This window comes from Juglans regia, chromosome 8 (genome assembly GCF_001411555.2).
Source record: "Juglans regia cultivar Chandler chromosome 8, Walnut 2.0, whole genome shotgun sequence".
NCBI lineage: Eukaryota > Viridiplantae > Streptophyta > Magnoliopsida > Fagales > Juglandaceae > Juglans > Juglans regia.
In genome coordinates this window covers 5,060,450-5,073,934 of record NC_049908.1, presented here as the reverse complement: position 1 = coordinate 5,073,934, position 13,485 = coordinate 5,060,450, and the positions used below count along the sequence as shown (strand labels likewise).

Here is a 13,485-nt window from a genome sequence, read left to right as displayed (position 1 = left end):
ACCCCCTTATTCCAATTTTCTTTTTCCTCTTCTCTGTCCACTCTTTTCTTCCCAGTATCTCGGCCTACATTAGCCTGTAAATCATTTTTTGCCCTTGCCCTACGCTTCCATCTACCCTTAATAGAAAGCTGGTTTCCCCCCTCATCACTACTCACAACCCTTACTCCTAATAAATCTGTCTCGTTAATCCCTTCCTGACTCATAAAACTACCCTGCCCCCCAGCTACCTCACTAGCCACTTCCATAACAGCCCTCCCCAAAATAGCATTCCCAACCCCCTCCACTCGAGCAGTAGCCAATGCCTTCTCCTTCTCCCCAACCCCCCCCCCTTATCAATTGTAGTAACTTCTTCCGTACTCGCTTCTCCCCCTTCCCTCCCCTCATTCTCTCCTCCCTTCTCTCTCCTTCTCTCCTTACTGGGGTCCAGGCTCATAGTCTCTTGCAGTGCTGTAATCCCATCTTGATTTCTGTTTTACACCTCTTGTTATGAAATTCTTCTCTGCTCTAAGCCATGCGCCAAATTGGGGCTCCATAGCTTCCATACTCCCTCCTCCCTTACACCCATCTTCCCCATGAACCACCCATCCACACGTAAAACACATTCTCAGTAGCTTCTCATACTTGAAGCCCACCCACACCTTCTTCCCATTTACAGTAATCAACCGACCCCTAGCAATTGGTTTTCTCAACGGGACCTCAACTCTTACCCTCAGAAATCTCCCCCACCCAACCCCATCGGGAGGCACATCTACCGCCCAAACTCTCCCTACAGATCCACCTATTTGAAAGCCCCTGGACTCGTCCATGAACCCCATAGGAAGATTATGGAGTTGGATCCAGAAAACTTCCTCCTCGAATTTCATAGCGCCCGGTTGAGCCCCCGTATCAAACACCCGGAGTGCAAGAAGATGATTGTCGAAGAGCCAAAGTCGTCCTTCCCAAACTTTTTCCAAATCGATAATAGTATGGAAAGTAATAATAAAAATGTTTGTACCTACCTCCTGGAACACTGCTGCTTTGCTAATCTTCCAGATCTTAGCCATCATTGAAGACAGGATCTCCTTCCCGATCACTCTATCCAAGCAAACCTTCCCTACCAGACTTCGGTCTCCTTTATCCTTCATCGCGTCTTCCACTTCATTCACTTCTAGGTCTAGACTTTCCTCCTTCGACAGCCGAAAGTTCTCCCAAAGCACCTCTAACCTATCAACTCCTCCCCTCGCCATCGCCGTCCTCGACGGAGAAAACAGTTATGTTCTTCTGAAAGAACCCTAACTGACTACCTCACTCCACCTCTGCTCCCGTAACAGACACAGAGAGGATACTCCTCTCACTTCTTTTTTTTTTAAACGTATCGTACTAGAAGATATAAATAAAGGTAATAAAATCAAAGATAAAGAATAACACAATTGTATAAAGTCAGAAGAGAAAAAAATATTTGGGTGTAACTGATGGAGTAGAGATCATTTGAAAAATAAAAAGCCCAGCAAAATAAATCTGTTAACCTACTAGTGGGTCCAAACTACGGGGCCTTTTTGTTGCCACACCAATTCTCCCAACTAGAGTTTCCTTATCCATTCTGGCTTCATAAATTTATCAAAGGAAAATGCTATATTATATATAAATATATATATATATATATATTAAAAATAAAAACACGCAAATGATAACTTTGAACGGTATGTACAGAGTAGAGAGCCCATTGACAAAATATTCGTTGATCTTTCTATTTTGTTGGGTTGGCGGATAACTGAGGAAAAGGAAATAGCAATGCAATAGCTTAAAACCCATATGTTCTTTTATTTTTCCTCTTAATTGAAGACTTATATATATATATATATATATATATATATAGAATTTCATAAAGGAATTTCACACACTAATGTGACGCACTACCAATGTGTCACGTCTCTTTTTTTTTTTCACCTCCCTCTTCCTGTGCCTCCCCTCCTCCCCTTTCCCTCTCACTTTCCCTTGCCGACAATGTCTGCCCACCTGGAGTGATTCCCGACCACCTCAGCCACCTGACGACGGCCGTCGGCCACGCAAGTTGCAACCACCCCAGCCAAGCCACGACCACCATGACATTGCACTAAACCTCTCCCCATGCCTCTCCCCTCCTCCCATTTCTCTCACCGGTGATGTCTGCCCCCCGGGGTGGTTCCCGACCACCCCAGCCAACGGACGACGGCCTTCGGCCATGCAAGTCGTGACCGCACCGCAACCACCATGATACAATGCACAAAAAGGTGCACAGCACTGCCATGAGCTCCCATGTCCCCGCCAGCAGCTTCTGTCCACCCTAAGATAGTCCCCGACCACCATGGCGAGCACGGAGAGGGGGGACTCGAGGAGAGAGAGGGGAGGGGAGAGGCCCTGAGAGATAAGAGGGAGAGAGAAAAAAATAGGAGGAGACGTGGTTCACTGGCTTCTATATCAATATGTGGAATTCTTTTGTAGGATTTCTTTGAGTCTATAATATTTTTCATATATATATATATAACCCGTCCATATCTCATTGATTCTCAATTTTTTGTAAAACTCTAGATTTGTACATTGTAATTTGTTTTGCTACAAAAAGAAATCGAGAAAAATAAAACGAAATTGGATACTTAAATATAATTAAATTATTTTTATACCGATGCATGAGATTCTTTGTCTCAAATAAATCTCAAGACGTCAGATACAAGATTCAGCTTAATTTATGTTTTGCATTTCCTCAGAAGAAGGAAAAAAATATCTGTCCAGAGATGAGCATAGTCCCCTCGTTTTTATTTAATAATTTTACATAAAATCAAACATATCCGGGCCTACAAATTCAATTGGGCCTGTAATCAAATTATATTCGGCCCCCTAAAAGTTCATCCAAAACCCATTTACTGCGGCGCCGTTATGGGAGATTTTAGCTCCATCCACGTAGGTGCACCAGCCGGCAAGGAACGTGCCACGCGACGTGTCTTGTTGGTTGTGAGAAGGGAAATGCTATATCTCCCGCTGGGAGCTCCTCTGGAGATTAATAGTATATTTTTTTACAAAAAAATCTACTTAATCTTCTACTATTCATACAATCTCCACACTTCACATTATTTTTAATTTTTATTATTTTTTTTTATTAAATATTTATTATATAAATAATGAATAAAAAATTTAAAATAATTTAAAAAGAATAAACTCAAAAAAAAATTTAAAAAAAATATTAAAAATTTAAAAAATTTAAAAAAGTGTGGAGTGTGGAGTGTGGTGGAGGTTGTGTAGCAAAGCTCTATTTTTTATGTATTTTTTTTAAGTTATTTTTTATATAAATTTTTTTAATAATTTTAAATATTTTTTAAAAATAAAAAAATTCAGAATATTATTAAAAAATATTTTCTTAATCACGAAGTAAAATAAAAAATCATAAAAAAATATTTTTTTATTTTACTTCATGATTAAGAAAGTATTTTTTAATGATTTTTTTTTACTTTCTAATTAAGGAAGTGTTTTTAATGATGTTCTAAATTTATTTTATTTTATAAAAATATTTTTTATAATTTTTTATTTTACTTCATGATTAAGAAAGTATTTTCTAATATATATTTTTTTACTTTCTAATTAAGAAAGTATTTTCTTAATGATGTTTTAAATTTATTTTATTTTTTAAAAATATTTTAAAATAATAAAAGATCTATATAAAAAATTATTTAAATAAAATACATATAAAATAATACTACACCCGTAACAAGAGCACCCAGCGGAGCTGTAGCATCACCCTTACGAGAAACGTGGTTCATTTTACGCATTAAGAGCGGATAGCGCATGTACAACATTTTTAGGATCCGTTGCAAAGACATATTCTAAAGTATTTTTATATATTTTCAGAATTTTTCATATATTTATTTAAATTTTAATATTGCTTAGGTAGGATTTTGTTTTTTAATACAACAGAGGTGGAGGGTTTTGAATTCAGGTTTTTCATTTAGAGAACAGTCACTACAAGAAAATTGTTTATTTATGACCATTTAATTCCAACGAAATGATTATTTACAATCAAAATAAGTCTGTTTTGATCACAAATAATTTTTTCGTCGCAATTAAATGGCTACAAAAATCTATTTTTCTTGTAATGCGTGTCATATGTTATCAGGCTATCAAACTTTTGACACCGCTCGTATAGGATTTTTGAACAATATAAATCCTACATCGGCATTTAATCTTGTATAAATCACTTACAATAACATATATAATTATGCAATTCTGAGGATCTTTGAAATATTTGAAGCTAGGTGAATCTTTGGAATACTCAATAGAGGTTTAAATAGAGAGTTGAGATAAGATGAAAGTTGAATAAAATATTAATAAAATATTATTTTTATTTTAAGATTTTAAAAAATATAATTATCTATTGTATTTTGTATTATAATTTTTTAAAAATTATAATGATTATATAAAATAAATTAAGAGGCTTTTTGGGCCATCGGAACAACGGAATGATTCAAGAATCATTATGCAAAGTGGTTGTCTAGCTAGTGAATGAGTTCGTTGTAGGATGGTTTCGACCATCTAATAGGCTAAATATGTAATAAAAACATTATGTATTATCGGCTAGCTTTTGATAAGTTCACGTACAATGAGTACTGTTAAGAACGAGTTTCAAATGTATAAGTCTTATCGTAAATTTTTTTATAAAAAAATAAACTCTACAAAAAAAAAATGAATTTAATTTTCACACTTTTTTATATTAGGTTCTTTTTTTTTTTTTTACAAAAAATCTGTGCAAGACTTTACATAGTATTATTTAATAATAAAAGATAAGATTATGATTTATGGGTGGCGTAAATAAAATCAGTGTGTATATATATATATATATATATATATAATTTATTTGAACTCTAAACAATTTGTAAACTCAACGCATGCAGATGGGCAGTCCGGCCGCCAAATACCCAAGACAAGCGTCACATACAAGAAGATGCCTTGGCATGCACCATAAGACGAGACTCGTTTGGCCAGTAATTGGCATCGTGTGCTGAACACGAGGCATTGCCAGGCGATGCCTCCGTAAAGAAATGCACACCAAGTGTTCGAAATAAGGCTTGCAACGTAACCAGATTCTCACTTGGTGATTGAATAAAGGTTCGGGGGATGCTATTTATCATTTCACATCACATATTTTATATATTTTAAATTTATTTTTATTTTTTTATTAATACTTATTTTATTTTATTTTCATTAAATTAATTAAATTATTCTACTTATCATTTATATATCACATATTTATTATAAAAAAATAAAAAAAATAAAAAAAATATGTGGTGTCTGAAAATAATAATTAGAATAAACTCCTGTGTACAAAAGCGTACATATGGACTTCGGCAATGTTGGTCATGCACCAATCATCGGGGCTGGCTGGTGCTGCTGATTCTACAGCATCCTTATCCACAAGCAAGAGCTAGACCACAAAAGCCAGGTTACGTACGAATAGACTAGAGTCTACAACACCGGCATGCAGTCGTAGCCACGAGTGGGCGGTCCGGCGGAAATTGATTGGGAAGAGATGGATAAGTATATGGGGCCTTCCTCATTTTCAATTAAAGTTGTGTTAATTAATTTAATTCATCTCAAATTTATTATTAATATAATTTTTTTATTATTTTTTATAAAAATTTAAACTCATCTTGATCTACTTCATATATTTTAATTTAAAAAATTAAATTCATTTCAATTTTTAAAAAATTAAATCAATCTCAATAAGATCCACAATTAAATAATAACAGACTCAGTCTATTTTAAAACTATTTTCACAATTGAGATGTTTTCACAAAATCAAACATATTTTATCTTTAAGATTATGTTATATTCCATAAGAGAAGTGCTAGGTAAACATAAATCTTATATTAAAAAAAAATTATAAATTGATATGGCTTTTCGATAAAAGAAAAAATTGATATGATTTGATATTATTTGTCAAATTATAAAATATTTTTTAAATTAAATTAGATGTAACGTATAAAAAATTTAAACACATTAAAATTAAAAAAAAAACAGAAATCTTAAAAAATTAATATTTTATTAGTAAATTATAGAAAAATTGTTAATGATTAGTAAGTCATTTGTATTACCAAAAATGCCTTGGCTTATAATATGCTTCAAAAGAAATTGTAGAAAGAATTGTATTTTTAATAAGATATTCGAAAGGAGAAAAGAAGAAAGGAATTGTGCGGTGCACGTCAGACGTCAGTCCTGCTGCTGTGGAAGTAGGTTCCACGGCATCCTCCACCAATTTTACCTTTTTCTTTAACAAAAAGGCTAAAAAGGAATAAATTATAATATTAGAGAAATGCAAAAGTATATTAATATTAGCCTCATGGCACAATTGACTCGCAACAAATAAAAACAGCGGCCGTTTCAATCCACTCGTTTTTCCGCGTCTCTCGCATTCCTGTTCAAAATCCAACCTTCAATGGATTAATGGATTTTATTCATAATAATAATATTAAAAAAAAACCTTATTCGTTATTCTTTATTCATAATAATCCAACCTTCAATGAATTCTTACATTTAAATAATTTTCTTATTTAATTAATTGACTTATACAACTTTAAATTTATTTATTTTTTAATTATTTTATTTTCAAATTGATGTATATAGTATATAATCTATATTACTCGTATGATTTGATTTGTAATATTTAAACTATAAAATTATATCATGTAAATATTTTATTACATTTGTTATCGATATCGCATGCCTTATAAATATATATATATATTTTCTCCGTTAGAATTTGTATACTCTAACCTCCAATTTGGTAAAATATGTTTTTCAATTTAAATTTAATAAGCAATAGTGTTATTTATTCCTTTAATTAATCGAAATACATACTACTGTCGATACTCCCCCCCTCTAGTCTTCAAATAAATTATAGACATATCATTTGCTTACTTGGAATTTGATAGGAAAGCACACCAAAATAATCCCATGGTATATTATTTTACAGGAAAAAAATAAAAAGGTGATTAGAAATTTCCACCGCACACATAAAATATATATATATATAAATATATATATATATAAATAAATATATATATATATATATATATATATATATATATAAGCTCTCTAGCAAGGAAAGGTGGGGGTATCTTCTTTTTTTTTTTTGAAATAGTTGGGGGTATCTCTTTGAACTAAGATATATAGGCACTGCTAAATTCCAAGAGCTTTACTTTATAGAGCTTAATTTTCGATCGACCCTAGGAGGATGACTGATCTATTTGTAACCGCCCGAAAAAAAAGGTGTCAAAGTTTTTCTCAATTGGTCACACAGTCTACTCAAAAAGTACTTGGGAATCCGAAACATACCCACATTTTTATAAAAGATTTATACATTTAATATTTATACTTAGTATTATTCATTTACGAAAAGAACATATGCAATGAACGAGGAAATCCGATATTGGAGAGATTATTATTATAAGTGGACTATTTTACTTTGAATTTAAGTTTGAAATTGTCTATAAATATTATAAAATTAATGAAAAGAATGCATAGACAAAATTTAAATATTCATTTTTTTTGCTAAAAATAATCTTATATATTCATTTATTAGCCAAATATCTTGTCTAAAATGATTTCATTTATTTTAAATTAAATGAATTGAGATAAAAATTAAAAATTAAATAATATATTATTAAGAATTTTATAAAAACAAACTAGGGCCTAAAATGCATCAAAAGACTCTCCGAAAAACCGAAGGCAAGAGATGCAAGAATCGATGCAAGTCTTTTAACAAAGGCCAGAGGGTTTGCGGCAACACGGAGCCGCTCTTGCCCAGAGTTTGGAAGATATCGATATTCTCCCCCACACTTCCCACCTCGACAAGTACAACCCCACCATCCCACTCCGACCTCTGGAGTGGGTCCCCGCTCGCACCGTACACTATAATCCAATCAACAACACTCAAATTACCCGGTTTTTTTTCCTTAACTCGACCATGGTTATTTCTTAACCCGAACAAACACAACCGCGAGTGTAATTCATGTCTTTCTTCGATCCTATGTTTGTCTCTATATATCTACTTATTAATGGTTGGTTTTCTTCTTCAGTCTCACTCCCTCTCTTGGTCCGCAATCAGCAGCGTGAAAATCCGTCAAAACCATGAGCTGCAACGGTTGCCGCGTACTGCGAAAGGGCTGTGGCGAGACATGCGTCCTGAGATCGTGCCTTCAGGGGATCAACTCTCCCACCGCCCAAGGCAACGCCGTTCTTTTGCTTGCCAAGTTCTTCGGCCGCAGCGACCTTCTTTCCTTCATCTCCGCCGTCCCCGAATCCCAAAGACCCGGTCGGTTTTCCGATTTCTGATTCCATTTTCTATTTATTTTCCTTCCTGCGAAAAGAAATTTGTTTGTGATTGTGATCTTAGTTGATTTTCCCTTTGCTTTTGTTTTTTTTTTTTTTCCTTCCATCTTCAGCTTTGTTCCAGTCCTTGTTGTATGAAGCCTGTGGCCGAACGGTGAATCCGGTGGATGGTGCGGTGGGACTTTTATCGCGTGGCATGTGGCACTTATGCCATTTGGCGGTGGAGACGGCACTCGCCGGCGGTGATCTCACGCCTATAGCGGATATCGCAACGGCCGGAATTTCCCCGGACGCATTCGGCACTGACGAATCTGCAGTTGAAACTCTTTACAGTCCATCCGCGCCGTCCATGAAAGAAAATCAACCGTCTGATCCTCTTACTCTCTCGCTGGCACCTAAGCTCTCCAACGATATGAGTGCTGCCCTCAAACGGCCCATCCCATGGAGAGTCAAGCGCTCTATGGATTTGACAACGTCGTTCAAGTCCGACGATTCCGAGATGACGAGCCTTGAAAGCCCTGGCAAGGATCGGAAGCTTCTAAATTTATTTGTCTGAAAGAGAGAAAGAAAGAGAGTTTTTGTCTCCGATGAAGTCCTGCGGCGTAAAGATCAGTGAGCAATGTAAGAGAGAGCGAGAGAGAGAGAGAATACAAATAAAAACATTTTAGTCTCGTTGGCCGGAAATTTCTCCAGCGAGTTTTTGAACAAGGTTTCCGGCCAAGTTTTTAGGCGTTAATAATATTAATCTGTCTGGTTTCCGAGTTTGTATTGTTGAGAATCCAACGTTGTCGTTTTCTAGGGAGGGTTGCCTGCTTGCATGGATTGTGGGGGCCGTACGTGTCCACTTGGGGGCATTGGCGGCGGCCATTGGGCACCTGAGATGAGTTGAAGCCGTGATTTTTTTCGGCCAAGCATGCAAATTGCAAAGTGCTTCGATTAATCTCAGCCGTATAATCTTTTTTCCCAATGGACCTGCTTAGTTTATGTCCATAAATGCGAAGGAAAAAAAATACTCAAACATAATAAATAAAATTTTCAATAATTTGATTTCGCACTATAAAAATACCTTGAAAAAAGTTTCTAATAATTAATTGTAATTTGCTTCGGCTCCCAAGGAAAGATAATAAGATATAACTAAAAGATTTAGATATAGTTTGTTTTCGTACATAAGATAAGATGAGTCGAGATTAAAATTAAAAATTGAATAAAATATTATTAGAAGATATTTTTTTAATATTATTTTTATTTTGAGATTTAAAAAAATTAAATTATTTATTTTATTTTATGTAGAAATTTTAAAAAGTTATAATGATTAGATAAGATGAATTGAGAAGAGATGATTAAATTATTTCTTGTCTCTAACAAAACAAAAAATGAAAATGATTTATGGAATTTATAAAATAAATGACTGTTAGATTCAACATAAACAAGGTACGAGATTAAAAAAAGAGAAAGTCTGTTTGCAACCGGTTAGGAGAATCCCGGAGTAACCGCGTCCCACGTGGCAAAATAGAAACAACAACGTTTAGATCTTCATCGTCTTCCCCTTTATTTATCATTTCAGAATCAAGATTGAGGCAACCATTTTTAGAGCTCCTAAACCACTCGAAATCGTAGTTTCCCCCATTTCCAAAGCTCCCTCGAAATCCACCTTCCTTCTAGCCTTCCATTGAAAGTTCTCACTCATTCGTCTTTGCCAACCTTATAGTTCTCACTCCTCCACTTGGATAAACTCCAAAATCATTGAAAGTTTTCGCAAGGAACTTGGTGATTTTGACAAGAATGATCATTACTGTACCACTACCAACTGATCCCTCAAAAGTAAACAAAAAGTTATGTCGTTGGCATACTAACTACCAATTTTTCTTAACAATTTAGAGCTTAAAGAGGCAGGGGAAGATGATAGGGAGAAAAACAAATACCAAACTCATAAAAAGATATACAGAAACGTTTCTAATATTTTCTCTAAATATCTTATTACTACCATAACAACATCAAGAAAAATGAAGAAACTTGATCAAAAATTGAAACTAGATGGATGAGATCTAGCGAACCCGAAGACAACGACGACCATGATCTCTTCTTTCTTCCAGTATAAATCAAAGGGAATGAATCTGAGTTGGGAGTGAAGTATAAATTAAGTTTTATGGGCAACAATATGAGTTTCTTCCAGGATAGGAGCAAAATCACAATTTTTCTTTTAGATCCAACTTGTTTTGAAATCTGAGTTTTCCCTCTTCCCTTCCCTCCCGTTTACCTCTGTGTTTTGTTTTTATTTTTTGAACCATTTATCCATCAGCTGACGTGAAGCCCCATGGTTATCCCACGGTTTCGCGCATCGGTTGTCCTAGCAGAGTTGTAAAAAAAAATAGAAGACAGTAATAAATTTTGTAACAAAAGTTCAAGACTATCCTAGTATTTGATGGAAGATCAGCATCTAATGATGAAAGAGGAGATCGATGGAAGAGGATATCTGAGATGCTGACGTGGGTGAACAAAAACAAAATGCATTAAAAACTAACGCTTTCAAATTTAGATATTGTAATAGATATTCACATTACACGTGTTTGATTGAATATTGTAATCTTTTGCATGCCTGTTTATGCGATATTGCATATAAGACAAGTTTCTCGAAAATGTAAACAAGCCTTTATCATTATGAGTTTGATTATTGTGTGTTATAAAATTTATAATATCAATTTCGTTCAAAGTACGAGACATTTTAGTCATTTCACTTTTTAATATATATGACTTGAAATGATCCAAATAACTTACGTTTTACTAAATTGATATATATATATAATTATATATATATATATATATTTATGGAAACATACTTCATTTAATTCAATGAATCGAAGTTACAACTGTGACTTATAAATACAATAAAAATTCAAACTATAAGTAAAACTATGTATGTGCTCTAGAGGATTCCCGCACACAAATTTCTCTGTGATAGACATTGTCTTAAGTTCTAAAAAACTATTTCTTAACAAAGAAAACACTCTATAAAAATAGAACTAAATAACTCCCTCTGTCCTCCTAGGAAAGAAGAGTACGAGACAATATTGCTATAGACACCAAGTCCAAGCCTATTTCTTTTTTATTAATTACTAAAACAAAAAACTACAATAAAAGCACATTAAAAAATACAGAACCATGAGCACAGGCGTGAGCCCTGACGGCACTTGCACCGCAAGCATCAACTTCAAGAGCCTAGTCGACACGAGCACCCAGCTCTTGCACGGACACCAGCCTCCAATGCGCAGACGGCTCCCTCTACGCACGAGCATCAGCCGCACGACCACCAGTCATAGCATCGCCCACTCCTCTCGACTAGCTCTTGCCCTAGATTGTGTTCGATCCAAGCAGCTCAACACTTCACGCGGGTCAAAAAACACTTAGAAAATAAAGGTACAACACTAAAAAAAACTAAAAACACATCTAAAAACAAAAAATCACATGGACGGAAGAGAGCACATGGCCCTGTCCAACACAAAAAAGCTAGCTTATATGCAAGTGGGAAGGCCCCTTAGGGTTTCATCTCTATCATTTTCGCCACCCACTTCTTCTTATTCTTGTTTTTTTTTTTGTTCTTTTTTCTTTTTCTTTCTTTTCCTGCTGCTCCTACGCCCGATCTTCATTTCTTTTCTCTTCAGCGTACGTCGCCCACCACAAGCGGCATCGACTTTCTCTCTGCCCACGAGCACCTTCGCTGTCGTCTCCAACATCGGCCTTTCACCACTAACATCAACACTGAAGTGTTGTCGTCAGCGTAGGTGCTTCCTTGTCCCCTCCATAGGCGGCTCATCCATCTCACCCCGCACTTCTCATCCATCTCATCATGAGCCTGACCATCGCACGGCCACCCGATGTCCATCGCATATCTTCAATGACCATCACGACCACCTAGGGGGCTCCACCAGGCTGCACATCACAAGCACCGACACCCATCGCACGGAGCATGACCATCACGACAATCACACACCACACGAGCACCCAGACCCGACCGGCACATCCCTCCCACAACCAAACCAAACCACCAGGTGGCACTTCCAAACCCAGATTGTTGATTTGTGAGGGAGAAATAGAGACGAAAAGAAATTGTTGGGACTAGGATCACGTTCTTTATTAGACCTAATAAAAACACATTAAAGAAAAAAAAAAACACAAATGCAAAACTAGAAAAAATAGGAAGGAAAGGAAGTGAGGAGCAGGAGCCAAAGCTCCCACCCCCTCTAGCGAGTTTTGACTTGGGGAAGTTTTTTTTTAGAGGGGTGGACATTCTCTCCCTAGAGGGTATCTTGTAATAATAGTAGAAACCGCCCAGATCTACTTTAATAAATCTCGAGAAATTCTACAAGGAAATATTACACCACAAGGCTTCCATGTAGAATTTCTCATAAATCTCATGCCAAAAATCATCAAAATTGGTATGAATTCTAGTGTATTTCAGGAGTAATGATAACTACACATCAATTTTTCATAACATATTTCACAACTAAATTTTAATATGAAAATATATTTATAAAACAACTTTACTTTTAAAAATTATTTTATAAATATACTTTTCATCTTAAAATATAATTGTGAAATATATTGCAAAAAATGATATGTCACAAAAACATCCAAAATAACAGTAATGATTTTGCAAAGCATGACCAAAGTTCATCTTATGATCTCTACAAACCATCAAGACATATCTTAACCATATAGGGAAGACAGTGTTTGTGATTGATTATTGCAGCTTCTTGTTGTATAAGAAGAAGTATAAATGGGTACATAACAAGACTTGAAAATGAATTTGGGTTTAGATTTTGGAAAGAAATAAAGAAGGTGGGTCCCCCAAGTGGCAAGTTACATAAGATTTTGGCAAAGCACAAAATGGTGCGTTGAAAAAGACACTGTTCTCCTCCACATGAAATGGGTTCCACGCCATCACCACCTATTGTATTGTATATCTCGAGCACACGAAAACGACACCCAATTAATGTCGGTTATGGTGTTTTCAATCCCTTTCGAATCGCCGCGTAAGCTGTGGATCCCACATCTGAGATCTCTTCCTCCATTCGACTATGGGTCATGTTTGCAGATAATCTCGTCTTTCGTACTTTAATTTACTTTACTATGGTGCAACTGTGCCGCCCAGTC

At 35.3% G+C, this 13,485-nt stretch overlaps 2 protein-coding genes across 2 annotated transcripts; one reads left to right on the top strand and one right to left on the bottom strand.

Moving 5' to 3' along the window:
* Positions 1 to 413: 413 nt before the first annotated feature.
* On the bottom strand, positions 414 to 1,226 carry LOC118349286. Its single transcript, XM_035693347.1, has one exon. It carries the CDS (start codon positions 1,224 to 1,226, stop codon positions 414 to 416), a length of 813 nt encoding a protein of 270 aa, XP_035549240.1.
* A 6,831-nt stretch (positions 1,227 to 8,057) lies between these two features.
* Positions 8,058 to 9,268, top strand: LOC108980128 (LOB domain-containing protein 37-like). Its single transcript, XM_018950964.2, has 2 exons — positions 8,058 to 8,317; positions 8,448 to 9,268. Exons 1-2 carry the CDS (start codon positions 8,134 to 8,136, stop codon positions 8,888 to 8,890), a joined length of 627 nt encoding a protein of 208 aa, XP_018806509.1. The 5' UTR covers positions 8,058 to 8,133; the 3' UTR covers positions 8,891 to 9,268.
* Positions 9,269 to 13,485: the final 4,217 nt, after the last annotated feature.

Bases quoted from the DNA above. Each gene is read 5' to 3' on its own strand.
- LOC118349286 (XM_035693347.1), bottom strand. From the start codon at position 1,226: ATGGCGAGGGGAGGAGTTGATAGGTTAGAGGTGCTTTGGGAGAACTTT.
- LOC108980128 (XM_018950964.2), top strand. From the start codon at position 8,134: ATGAGCTGCAACGGTTGCCGCGTACTGCGAAAGGGCTGTGGCGAGACA. The intron at 8,318-8,447 runs GTCGGTTTTCCG...TTCCATCTTCAG, and splicing joins CCCCGAATCCCAAAGACCCG to CTTTGTTCCAGTCCTTGTTG.